Source organism: Malania oleifera, chromosome 13 (assembly GCF_029873635.1).
Source record: "Malania oleifera isolate guangnan ecotype guangnan chromosome 13, ASM2987363v1, whole genome shotgun sequence".
Classification (NCBI taxonomy): Eukaryota; Viridiplantae; Streptophyta; class Magnoliopsida; order Santalales; family Ximeniaceae; genus Malania; species Malania oleifera.
In genome coordinates, this window is record NC_080429.1 from 64,532,686 (window position 1) to 64,546,955 (window position 14,270).

Below are 14,270 nucleotides of genomic sequence, written 5' to 3' on the forward strand. Positions count from 1 at the left end.
AGTAAAATCGGAGAGGCGCAACTCTTGCTCCTAAGCCGAACCCTAGCCAACTGCTAACTCCTTGAAGGCAGTTCTTCCTTGCCACCCATCCTTCTCCCAACTCTATTATCGAATCTATTACCTAGTCAAGTAAATCGAAGTTGACTCTTCTCTGACTATCTTCTTTCTTTAAGATCTCTTGCAAAGCTGAAATCCAGTCAACTGAACATAAGTTGATTCTCCTCCGACAATATTCTTTCTATAAGTTCTCCTGCTCGATTGTCGAGATTCCTAAAAACGTGTAGAAGTTTCCGTTATAGATGTTGCTCGTGAGAACCCATTCAACCTTAATTTTGTTTAGCCCTGCGACCTTTCCTCTAGCTCAATTCCTGTCTCTTTGAACCAGAGAGATTGGGAGCTCCTTTACAATTGCGGTCTTTGTATTTATCCCTTCACCTAGTCTTCTTTCTAATTCCATGCCCGTCACCTCCATCTTGTTCGAACTTGGCATAGGGATGGGAGAGTTTGCTTCATTCAAAACTGAGAGAAGCGATCTCAGTCATATGATTTGACTCAGTAACCTATCGTATCACGAAATATGCAGGAAGACGTATCTTCCACATCTTGTTTGACAGGGGGGGGGGGGGGGAGCTCGTGTGGAACCTAAAGATTCTGGGTGTGCTTCGTGAGGCCAACGACGGGACTGCTGTTAATCATTAGGTTGCCATATTCAGGTTGAAGGTTTTTGAAAATGGCAGAGGTAGGTTTGTTTGTATGGAGAAGGATATTAGTAAGAGCCTCCTTGATGTTCGTAAAACTGAATAGAGGGCCTTACTTACTGCCATAGGGCCTTACTTACTGCCATGTTGGAATTCTTGTCGCTTATGGACGAGGCCTCCAAAGCCAACAAGGGCAATTGGAGATGCTCAGACTGTGGCTCTTCGAATGTTAGGCCAGAGGAGAATAATAAGAGTGTTCTAGAGACTTTCCTTCGCTGATGTTACCAGAAGATTTTCAGCGACAAGGTCTGATCCAGATGTGGTTCTCTTTCACGGCCAAAGGGATGGGGTTATGACAAATCAAACATGTTACAGGGGAGGCGACTAAATTTACTAAATGGCCTTTCAGGAGGAAGAAAGGATATGATAAGGATGGGCTGAATGGTTTAAGGCCCAAAACATATGGGAATAAGATATTCATGTCAGTTGGGTCATCATAGAAAAAACTATTGTACAAATAGGGGATGGCAGGAAGAGTTTAGTCTAAGAGATGCGGCAACTTAGAGTTGATTGCACAAGTCCGTTGGGTGTGCAGAATGCAGCAATCTCTAGGGAAGGCGAAGGCCCATAGACCATTTGCAGTGAAGCAGCGATCCCCATGATTAGCAGGGAGCAAGTTGAAACCAACAATTAGTTTTCTCTATTAGTCGCAAGGGAAGATAATGAAGTAGAATTGCTGTACTTTGACTTAAAAAAAGAGATGGGTAGTATAGCTGAGTCGGAGAAAGAACTATTGGTAGATTAGATGAGAGCAGATGTAGAATAAATAGAAGAGGAGAGGTTAATTCAGCTTTTTGCTGAAAACAATAGAGATTTTGAGGGGAGGAGATCCCTAACAGCAAAAGTATAGTTAAGATTCAATAGAATTCGGAGAGAGATTGTCTTTAGTTGGATCCGAAGAATGCACAAGTGGGTATAAATTTTGTTAATCATTATTTTGACCATTTGTTTGCTTTACACAATGAGGGGCCTTTGTCGTCCGATCCCAACCTTGGGCCAATATTTCTCGTGTTTAAGTCGGTTATTCCTTCCAGTGGTGTTGGGGTAGATTTGTTTGTGAAGGATGATCTATTCATGGAGGATCCTGGTCCATTTGGGATTAGTAAATGTATTCTCCCCCTTCCTTCTTAACTCTCTCTTTCTTTAGACACTTTATGCCAAAGGAAGGTTTCTAATAGAAGGGAGAGTTGTGGGGTTTGCTTTGAGAGTGGTGAGAGAGACAACCTAGACCCATAAAAATTCCTGAGGATTTAGGTTTGGAACTTTAGGCCATGCTGGAAATTTTGTGAGGTTGGGTTTAAGCCCTAGGACTTACGAGAGAAGGAAAAACAAAGTTTAGAAAGAGCTAAAAAAACTTGTTTTGTTAATTAACTAGGAGGGAGGTAAAGGGATGGGGAAGTGGGGAAAGCATGTTAAGTTATGAAGATTGTTAGTTGGAACTTTAAAGGGCTAGGGGGCACTAGAAAAAGGATTTTGATTGAGGAAGTGTTGGTCAAGCACTCCCCGGACATTGTCCTCATCCAAGAAACCAATTTGGAAACCATAGACCAGGGGGTAATTAGGGATATGGGGGGTGGGGGGATCCTTGTTGGGATTGGGAATATCTACCCTCGTTTGGGGTTTCAAGCGGTATCCTTGTCATTTGGGATTCTTGTAATATATCTAGAGTGGGCATATAGAGTGGTTTGAAGTGAGGGATGGGTCAGTGTCGAGTTTCATCAATGTATGGGCCTTCTAGACCAAATCTTAGGAGTGTATTTTGGGATGCAATCTACTTTGTTTATATGGATTCTACGCTCTTAGGTGGATAGCCGCGCGCGCGGGGGTGGGGGGGTGGGGGGAGGGGGGTGGATTTTAATGTGGTAAACTTTCCCATAGAGAGAGGGTGGGGGAGGGTATTTGCAAGTATGTAGAATTTTGACTTGTTAACTAGGGACTATAGTTTGAGAGACCTCTCATTGGGTAATGCTTCTTTTGCCCGGTTTGTAAAAAAAAAAAAAGGGGGGGGGGTGTGGAGGGGCTAGAGCCGTTTCTAGTAGATTGGATCGATTCTTATATTGTAGGGAATGGGAGGACGAGTTTCAAAGTTTCACTCATTGTACTCTCCCGAGGACCACATCTGATCACCTTGTTGGTATCTAGTAGGGTGGCTTGGGGCCCCCTTCCTTTAGGTTTGAGAACATGTGGCTGGATCATGTGACTTTCGAGACTTTGGTTAAGGAGTCTTGGAGGAAGGATATGGAAAGGGTTTGGGAAGGTTTTAGCTTTATGAACAAATTAAAATGTTTGAAGGAGAAGCTAAAAATTTGAAATAAGGAGGTCTTTGAGGATGTTGGAATTAGAAAATCTAGACTCTTAGGAGGGTTGGATTTCCTTGATAGGAAGAAGGAGTCTATTCTCTTGCATAGCGAGGAGATTAGAAGAGTTTCTTTGAAGAACGAGTTGGAAGAGGCGACCTTTTAGGAATTGAGGAGTTGGAGGCAGAAGACTAAATTCAAATGGGTTAAAGATGGTGATTGTAAATTTTATTTCTTTCACAGGTTAGTTAATAGCAAGAGGAGTAAAAATTTGGTTGGGGAATTAAATGTGGGGGTAAGGGTAGTCATTATTGATCAAAGTTAGATTGCATCTTCTATTCCCAACTTCTTTTAGGACTTATATTCAGAGGAGGAATTTTGTAGACTAATGTTAGATTGGTTGGATTGTAATCTTATTTTCGTTGATCAGAAGAGTTGATTAGAGAGACCCCTTGAAGAGGAGGAAGTAAAGGGGGTGGTTTTTGGTATGTATAAGGATAAGACCCTAGGCTCGGATGTGTTTCACTAGAGTTTTTTCAAGATTATTGGGAGGTTGTTAAGGACAATTTATTGGAAGTTTTTATTGAATTATTTGGGAATGGGATTTTGAGCAAAAGCATAAACTCCTCTTTTATTGCCTTGTGCCTAAAAAGTCCAGATCTATTAAGGTTGAGGATTTTAGACCTATTAGCCTTGTTTCTAGTGTTAGTAAAATTATAGCCAAAGTCTTAGCTAATAGGACGAGTGAGGTGCTCATTGATACCATTTCTATTGCTCAAACTTCAAAGTGCTTTTTTTTTTTTGAGGGGGGGGAGGGGGTGTGGATGCAAATAGTGGACGCTAAACTTGTGGCCAATGAGGTGGTGGAGGATGTTCGTAGGAATAAGAAGAGGGGTTTTGTCTTTAAAGTAAATTTCGAGAAAGCCTATGATAAAGTGAGTCGGAGCTTCTTGGATAAAGTTCTTAAGAGGAAGGGCTGTGGTGAGCATTGGCGTTGGTGTATTAGGGGCTGCTTGTCTAATGTATGGTTCTCAGTGATTGTTTACGGTGAGCCAAAATCTTGGTTTACAGCTTCTAGGGAAATTAGACAAGGTGATCCTTTATTCCCATTTCTATTTGCCCTTGCAGCTGATGTGTTGAGCAGTATGGTGGATCGGATTGTGCAGAGGGGTTGATTAAAGGTCTAGAAGTAGGGAGAGAGGGAGTGGTAGTTTCTCATCTTCAGTTTGTTAACAACACCATTTTCTTCCTTGACGATCATAGCCCTTCCTTTAAGAGAATTTTCCCACTCTATCATTTCAGCTGGAACGATGAGGCTCCTCCAAAAATTAAGGCTTTCACTTGGTTGGTTGTGCTCAATAAAATTAATAGTTTAATACTAATAACTTGCGGCAATTTAGGAGACCTTTGAAGGCTCTCTCTCCCGATGTTTGTGTACTCTGTTACAAAAATTCTGAGACGGCTTCTCATCTTCTTTTGCTCTGTGAATTTTCTTTGAGGATTTGGAATATGCTTTTTGTTGTTTCTGGAAAGAGCTGGGTTTGCCCTTCTTCTGTTGGTGAACTGTTAGCTATTTTTCCAAAGGATTTGGTAGGAGAAAGGACAAGGCAGTCCTATGGAAGTGTGGAATATTCGCAGTTTTTTGGGGGTTATGGTTGGAGCATAATGCAAGGATATTCAATGGGAAGAAATTAAATGGGGTGCTGTTTGGGGAAAAATTCAGTATTTGGCCTCACTGTGGTGCGCCGGTTTGGGTTTCTTTAGAGGAATTAGTTTCCACGAGTTACATAGACATTGGAGGAACATTTTGGAATGCTGATTTATTATTTTTTGGAATTTTTTAACTGTTTTTACTGGATAATTCCAGGCCCTTTTCGGGAGATGTTTCATTCTCCCTCATGTAACTTATCTTCCTATGAATAAATTTTCTTTTGCTATAAAGGAAAAAAAGGTAAATGGTTGTGGAGGTTCCCCTTAGAAGTTAACTCCCTCTTGCCAAAGGTCATAAGAAGTTAATATGGGCTTCATTCGAATGGTGGGATACTAAAGGAAGTGGTGTTGTTTCTCATCCAATTTCGTGGAAGTTCATTTCCCAAGTTGCCTGTCCTTTCTTTCCTCTCACCTGATTTAGAGTGGGTAATGGTAACAAGGTTCAATTTTTGAGAGGATGCTTGGGTGGGCAAGGGAGTTTGTTGGCGCTGATGGTGCCTCATTTGTGTAAGCTTTCTTCCTTTGACAATGCACCTTTCAGCTCTTCTTCTTTTTCTCTCTCTCTCTTCCTTCTTTTGAGAGGGGGGGGGGGGTTATTTCTACTTCTTTAGGAATATTAGTGAAAGAGAGATCAATCAGCTATCCACCCTGCTTACTGCTCCAGACCATTTATGATATTTTTTTTTGGGGGTGGGGGACGCTTAGAGGGTTCGGAGGGTGATTCTCAGGTTTCTTTTCTCCAAATACTTTTCCCTTCATATCTTGAAAACTCCTTCCTCTTTTTTCCTTGGAGCCACAACATTTGGAAGGCGAAGGGTTCCCCCTTAAGATTCAAGCTTTCACCTGGACTGTGACTCTCAGCAGGGTTAATGCGCACAATATGTTACAAGTCAGGAACTTTTAAGTCCTGATATTGTTCCATCTGTTATAAGTCCACCAAAACCAATGCTTATCTTTTCCTCCATTGTAGGTCGCCAAAATATATTTGGAGCTCTCTTTTCTCTTGCTTTGGTGTAAGCTTGGGTAGTGTTCAAGTGTGTGGGGAATCTCTTACTTGTGTGTTTTTGGAGTTTTTGGAAGAGCAGGAATGGAAGAGTGTTAAGGCGCTGTGGTTTTTGCAATCCTGTGGAGTCTTTGGTTAGAGAGGAATGCCAGAACCTTCAAGGATTGATCTAGCTCTCCTACATTGTGGAATTTGTGCCAAATTCATCAGGAGAAAGAAATATGCATAAGCAAATAAGAGGCAGATTCAGAACTATCATGACAGTGAACACACAAATTTGGGGATAAAGCCTTAGAAGGCCTCCTACTCCGTAACAGACTGTTACTGTTAATTATCCTAAGAACAACCACCCAAATAAAAGCCTTAACTTTAGATGGAACTTTGGCCTTCCAAACACTATGATACAGAGAAAAAAAGTCAAGTTTTCCCAAATAAAGAAAACTCAAAGAAAGATTGCAAGAAAAATCCCCCAAAGATTCCAGCCTCCCCTCCAACCACCTCAACAAAGACGCAAGCTTAATCACCTCTCCATCATTCGGAGCTCTACAGAAATGGAAATCCCATGTAAAATTTTCCCAATTAGAAATCATAAAAGAAGAAACAAACCCATTGTGTAACGAAGAAAGATGATACAAATGAGGAAACGACAGCAAAAGAGCCAAATATACCACTCATGGGTCTTCCCAGAAGTGAATGCAAAGCTTAGACCCTCCCAAGTTTGCAATTGGAGATAAAAAGCAGATAAAGGTGAGATATACATCTCCAAGGACTCTCAAAAGAAAATCTAAATCCCACATTAGTATCCCACTGAATTTCTTGTAAGCCAGATTTACTTTAATTACTTTCTGCCAAAGAGAGTTCTCCTCTAAAGGAGACCTCCATAACCATTTTCTCATCAAGGCAATACCTCCCTCCCTTTTAGACCTACGGACTACCTCCCACCTAATCAAATGCCCTGCTTGTACCCCACTTTAAATCAAAGGAAGCTTCTCTCTAAATACCTAGCCTACCCCATTGGAGCTTTAAATAAATCAAAATACTAGAAAGACCACACTGATCGCCTAAAGAAAAAGGAGAAGCTTTCTTCCCATCTAGACACTTGCCACCTTCTCTACTACACAAGCCCAAAAACTCACGCCCTAGGATTACCATACAAAGGAACCCCTAAATATGTCAAAGGCCAATATAGAGTATGCACACCCTGCTAAAAAAGTCATCTCCAAAGATCTATCCACACCCAAATTAATACTATATATCCTACTCTTCCCTAAATGTGAAGCAAATTTCTTGCAAGTTAAAAGGATGGTTAGAATTGGGATGACCCAAAAACTAATTGGGGTTCCAATAGTAGCTATTTCAGCACCAATTCCATTAAGATGCGGTTGTTTTGGTGACTAAGGTTTATGGGACTGGATTGGAATGGCCATGATAGTTATCCTATTCCATGTTTGGATTATCATGTAGAGGACAAGTTTATCATTTAAAAGATCAAAATACCCTTAATAAAAAGAATGATATAAAAAAAATGAAAAAAACAAAGGGCATTATTGCCCTTTATAATTTTATTGCTTACCCACTCCTAGCCCCTGGGGAGCGACTACCCAGACTAGCCAGCCTTATATCATGTAAATGTGCTAAGGCCATCCTTCTTGGACAGTCTTGTCCCACACCTTTGATGGAGCAAACATAGGCTAATGATGCTTACCCTAGCCTAGCCTAGCCAAGCCACCAAAGCAAACGCACCCTCAACATTTGTCTTATTCAAGCTACCTCAAACATAATATGGTTGTCTTAAAAGAGGTTTTCCATCTGTTAAAAAATAACTTGTCCAACCATGTCTCCAAAGCCATTTTGGGAAAATATTTACCATCCAAATGTATAACTAACCACATGAGAAGTCTCAAATGCACGTGGCAAGCATCAGATCATCCAGTTCATGTTCTTGTAATTAATATAACCTATCATCACAATACTCAAGCACAATCATTAGCACTACCAGTGTTTTGCTGTTTATTAGAACTGGTTATGAAGTCCTGGGTTAACATAGACTTACTTTATGTATTGATGCTAGGCTGGAAAATATCCAGAAAAGGTTTCTTGTGGTAGAGGAGTAGATCAATTCAAGTTTGCTTTGGTGAGGTGAGGAGTCACTACCCTCTCTCCCTAGTTTCCAATATTGGAGTTTGCACATTAAAAAGCTTTGATACTATGTGTAGCTTTGAAAATAGCTATGGAGATTCTTGGTAGAATTTTTTTTTTTTTTGGGGGGGGTGGGGGGTGGTGGGGGCTTGGAGGGTAAGGGCAAAGTATAGGGTGCAACACAGGTGATGGATTTCATGGATTAGTAGACTACCTTGTGGAGTGTTATGGAAATTTATAGGGTATGCATAGTTGCATTTCTTTTCAAGTGGAAGATGGTTCCACTATCATTTTTTGGTGTCACATTTGGTGCGTGAATTTCCCTTTGAAGGAATTTTTTTCCTCCCTTCTTTGTGGCTAACCTATGGAGATGCCCTTGTTTCTGATGCATGGTGGTGAATAAAGTTCTAAGTGATTTGGGCCTCCTCTTGAGAATAGAGCCCTTTACTATAAATGGTTCCTAGGAGGAGTGAGGAAGCAAGGCAGGCCAATGGAAAGCCATTTGGAAGATGAGGTGCCCTACAAAAGTAGTCTTTGTATGGGAAGCGACTTGGGAAAGAACCCTAAACATTGATAATTTAGTTAGGAGAGGAACGCGTTGTTAGTAGATGTTTTCTTTATAGGAACCACATCAAGTTGGTCAATAGTTGTTGTTGGGTAAGACCCTTTGGTGTTTGATTTATGCTTGCCTTGGGATGCATTGGGTTGTAGCAAGGAAGTTGGAGTTGGAATCACTTTTTACTTTTGTAGGGGTTGCCATGGTGGACAAGCAACAATTACTTGTAGGATGTCATCCTTTTAGTCTTGTTTGGAGAGATCAGAATGCTCAGGCTTTGGAATTAGTGGAAGCTTCAATGGAGAATATCAAAGAAAAGCGGCGGTAAAGGCACCCAAAGCACTAGATGTTTTCCCCATAAAAGGAACCAAAGAAAAAGCCATGAAAAAAATTTAAAAAAGAAGCACGCGCTTGAGAAAAAACTCGTTTAGTCCAAACATGAACAATTTATACTGGATACTCCTTGCTTATTCCAATAAAAAGATCATCCACCACTTTATATTGGGTATTTAAGTCCTCATAAAAGATTTGATGGTTCAAGTTGTCAAAATTTTTTTTGAAGGGCAATTAAACATTTGTTTCTATGTGCTTGATTGGAAGCTGTGTAAATTTTGGGTAAGCTGCTTTTTAAAAAAAAAAAAAATGTAGATTACTATATATTTGTATGAATTCAATTTATTTTAAATTTTTTATATAAATTTTGTAGGTTACTAAAGTGATGGCTAGAATGGCTTCAGCTGATATCATGTGTGTTGCCTCCAAGTCGGTGAGAGAAAAGTTTACAGGCATTATTAGGTACACCTAGTTTCCTTATCATTTTCTTTTTTCTGTATTTTATAAAAAGCGTGAATTTTTTTTTATATTTACATGTTAATTTGGTAAATGTGCCAAATAGAGATGGTTAGAATACACAAGCCCCCAGATACACATAATTCTATACTATTTAAACTAAATGCACATTTGATTACTAACTAAACCCAACAATCCCTTGACCCAATTCTTAATTATTCTCCACCGAGGATCTTCCCAAGGTCTTGCTCCTACAAGGATTTTATCTAAGGTGTTGGTGAATTGATTTAGGTCTTTGGTGACATAATGGCTTGTTAGCAAAGCTCTGTTACTAGAGGTTGTTTGGTTTTGGATGCTTTGCTTTAGTCGCTAATGTAGTTGTGAATGATATTAAGTGAGCTCATTGGAGAGGAGTTGTCTTGAAGCTTGATTTTGAAACACCTATGATGACACTTGTTGACAGTTTCTTCATTGGTTGTTAGAGATGAAAGGGTTGGGTGAAGATGGAGAATGCGGATTTGGGGCCATCTTTGTGGTTATGGTTAATGGTCAGTCCTTGGTCTTGGTTTGGGAGCAGCAAGAGGTGTTCGTCAAGGTGATCCGCTATTTCCTTTTCTCTTCACCATTGTTGTGGATATTTCGAGGAGGATTAATAGTCATGGTCTGGAGAGGGCTGATCATGTGGTTGTATCTCACTTACAATTTGTAAATGATACTACTATTTTTTTATGGATGATTTTCTATTGTGCATACTAATTTATAAGTGTTTTAAGATAGATTTGGAACATGTTACTTGGTGTTTTTGGAGAGCAGTAGGTTTGCCCTTCAGGAGGAAAGGTCCTTTCTTTTACAGGTTTTGGTAAATGGATGAAGCTCTGATGATTTGCTATGTTTTTTGTGAGCTTGTGATTTGATGTATTTGATTGGATTACAATGTTAAGAATTTTCAGGATTCTGCTATTTCTGGTGATCGCTTTTGGTGTAGGGCGGTGTTCTTTGTTTTGTTTGGTGTTTCGTTCAATGCCTGTTTTATAGAAATTTCTTTGATTGATTTGCAAAGGCAATAGTTAGCTATACTTCAGTTGAGAAATTCCTCTCTAAATCCTTTTATGTTTTACATATTGGTTTTTGGACTTTGGAGGATGCCTCATTCTTCATCTTGTTTATTCTATCTGCTCTCTTTTATTTTCATATAATCTTCTTCTTTATAAATATATATATATATATATATATATATATGTTTGGGCAAATTTATACTGCTATTTTCCTTTTTGAATGTATATATGCGTGTGTGTGTGTGTGTGTGTGTATTAAATAATGCATATTGAATATATGTACGTATGTATGTATAATGTATTATGTAAAATTTATTGGCATGATCCTTATATGCATTATGCAACATAATATAATACAACAACAAACATTGAGTCCCACTAGGCAGGGTTGGCTACATGAATTATTTTCTGCCAATTCACCTGATTAAGAGCATTTTCCTCCATTAGATTAAGGGCTATTAAATCCTTTCTCACTATCTCATTCCAAGTTATTTTAGGCCTACCCCTACCTTTTTCGTGCCAAAAACAGTAACTAACTCACTTCTCCTTGTAGGTGCTGTACTAGGCCTACGTTTTAAATGCCCAAACCATCTAAGCTGCTCCTCCCTTATCTTCTCTTCAACCGGTGTTGTGCCTAAATTATTGTGTATATGCTTGTTTCTTACTTTATCTTTTAATGTTGTACAACTCATCCACCTTAATACCCACATTTTAACAATTTTTACTTTTTGTACATGTTTCTTAGTTGCCCACCATTCTGAGCCATAAAGCATAGTCAGGTTTATAGCTGTCTTATAAAACTTTCCTTTTAATTTGAAGGGTATTCTATGATCACACAACACATCTGACGCACTCCTCCATTTTACCCAAGTTGTTTTAATTCTATGTACTACATTTTTTTTCAATTTCTCCTTCCACTTGCATAATAAACTCGAGATATCGAAATTTGTTAGTGCTAATAACTTCTCGATTATCAAGTTTAATCTTCTCTCCACTGCTTCTCTTTACATTACTGAAATTATATTTATTTTGTCTCATTCCTACTTACCCTAAACCCTTTAGACTCTAATGTGGCTGTCCAAAGTTCTAGCTTGGATTCAACCCCACTCCTATTATCATTTCGGATATTCCTAGTAAGTTCATCAATTCACTAAAGTAAAAAGATAGAGACTTAAAGTAGAACCTTGATGTGCACCTATTGTGATTGGAAAATCTATTGATTCCCCTCCTATATTTCTAACACTAGTCACTACTCTATCATCCAAATCCTTAGTAATCTCAGTATATCTACGGCATATTCCCTTATTTTCTAAGACCCACCAAGGAACTTCCCTTGCTACTTTATTATATGCTTTCTCTAGGTCAATAAAAACCATATGCAAGTTTCTCTTCTTTTCTCCAAACTTTTCTATTAAACTTCTTAAAAGATAAATAACTTTTGTTGTTGATCTCCCAGACATAAAATCAAATTGATTTTCTGAAACCCTCGTTCTAGTCTTATTCTATATTCAATTACCATTTCCCATAATTTCATCATATAACTTATAATCTTAATTCTACAATAGTTATTACAAATTTGAATATCGCCTTTGTTTTTGTATAAAGGTATACTTTTCCTCCGTTCTTCTGACATTTTCTTGGTTTTTATAATAGTGTTGAATATATTAGTTAACCAAATATTTCCTTTATCGCTTAAACATTTCCAAACTTCAATTGGTATTTTATTTGGTCCTATAGATATCCCACTTTTTGTCTTTTTTAATGCTATCTTAACTTCAAGGACTCTAATTTTGCAAATAAATCTCCTATTTTGTCTTCTCCGTATTTGCCACTTCCAAGTTCAATTTTCATTTTGGTTTCATTAAACAACTTATCAAAATATCTTCGCCATCTCTCTTGTGTCTTTTTCTCTAACTAATACATTATCATTCTCATCTTTTATACATTTTATATCACCTAAATTTTTGCATTTTCTTTCTCTAGTTCTAGCAAGTTTATAAATGTCTTTTTCTTCTTCTTTTGTATCAAGTCTATTATATAAAGTATCATAAGCTCTATGTTTAGCTTCGCTAACAGATATATTTTGCATTTTTTCTCACCTCTTTATATTTTTCAAGATTTTTTATATTTTTTACAATTTTTCCATATTTTATACCAATTTCTTTTTGTCTTAATGGCTTTTTTAGACTTCTTGATCCCACTACTAACTTTTTTTGCTACCCGAGTATCTTCCTTTGGACTCACCTAAAACCTATTTTGCTATCCTTACAATAGAATTAGCCATTTTATTCCAAATAGTATTTGCATCTAACTTGCCCCCTACTATCCAATCACACTCTTTGATCATTTTATCTTTGAATTTTACTATATTCTCCTTTCAAGCTCCACCATCTAGTTCTCTTGTGTTGATTTATGATACTATTTCTTTTCCATTTATTAATATGTATATCTAATGCTAGAACTCTATGTTGCGTAGCCAAACTTTCACTTGGGATAACTTTACAATCCTTACAAGATAGACGATCCCAGTTCCTAGTTAAGAAAACATCTATTTGGCTTTTATGAAATCCACTCTTGAAAGTCATTAAGTGTTCTTCTATTTATATATATATATATATATTTTATGTATAATTATATATATGTCTATATGTATGCATGTATGTATGTATCAATGTTTTAAAAGGCTAAGGTGTAAGGCAAGGTGTTTTAACCCTTAAGAGATGAGGCGTAAGCCTTAAGGTTGGAGCATAAGCCCTTTGAGAATTTTATATTTAGATAAAAAAAAATTTGCAAATAGATTACATATATTTTAAACATTCATAAAAAAATTAAGAAAATCACACATATAATGTAAAGAAAATTAAACATACTCTGCTAACAAATTGTTGGCCACTCAAAATTCGCTAACATGAATTCATACGTAAATCATGACAAGAGATAGCTATACTATTACAAAGTTCAAATTATTTTCATGATCTAAAATACAACTTAGTTATTTTGGAAAGGTTTTGGTTTAAGAGTTTTAGAAATCAACTCATATTATCACATTCGTTTATATAAACATGTAGTTAAAATTTTCTAGCCAAATCTATCTTGAGAATTACAACCCATAATGTGTAAGCCTCAACTAAAAAGGCACAAAAGGTGTGCATTTTGTATGGATGCGTAAGTATTAGCATGCAATGCTTTAACCTTTTTGGAATTTGGTATTTTAAAAATTGAGCCTCAAGGCGTTTTAGGCATGCCTTGCCTTGGGGCAAGCCTTGATTAAACCTTTTAAAACATTGGTGTGTTTGTTTGTATGTATGTATATATAATTTATTATGTAAAATTTATTGGTATGATTCTCATACTCATTGTGGAACATAGGCTATATAATGCACGTAAGAGGAGTAATAAATGATAGTGGTAATAAAGGGGTAGGGGTAGACCTAGAATAACTTGGAACAAGATAGTGAATAAGGATTTAACAGCCCTTCATTTGTGAGGATATTGCCTAAGATTGTGCAGATTGGCGGAAAAGGATTCATGTAACCGACCCTCACCTAATGGAGCTTAAGGCTTGGTGGCTGTTGTTGCACACTCATTATGCAAATGAATTTTCATCTACGTGAGCTTATGATTAAATATTACATGTTTATAGTTTGATTGATGCCACAAGAACATGGGGACTCCATTGATATTAAGGTTTTTGGGAACTCTTGCTCATACAAGACACTCAGAGAAGGGAGAGAGAGATTTGCTGGTCTTCAAGCATCTTTAGCTCAAGTGAGGTTCATCTGTTGTAGGGCTGTAAGATTTGGAGCTAGACCAAAATAAATGAAGGCTGGTTTAAGGGTGAGTTTGAGCGCCCCCCCCTCTCTTTTGGTAAACAACTTTTTCAGCTTTTAAGCTCTTAAATTTTTTGGTGAACTTTTAGCAGCTACTTATTTGAAGCTTTTAAAAGCTAAAAGCTAGCTTTTT

At 37.7% G+C, this 14,270-nt stretch overlaps 1 protein-coding gene across 1 annotated transcript in view; it reads left to right on the forward strand.

Moving 5' to 3' along the window:
• The window catches only part of LOC131146873 (uncharacterized), a 35,034-nt gene that overhangs the window by 9,049 nt on the left and 11,715 nt on the right, over positions 1–14,270 (forward strand). The window contains exon 3 of the mRNA XM_058096707.1: positions 9,170–9,258. Within this exon, the coding sequence (XP_057952690.1) occupies positions 9,170–9,258 (89 nt within the window). The remainder of the gene's footprint in view (positions 1–9,169; positions 9,259–14,270) is intronic.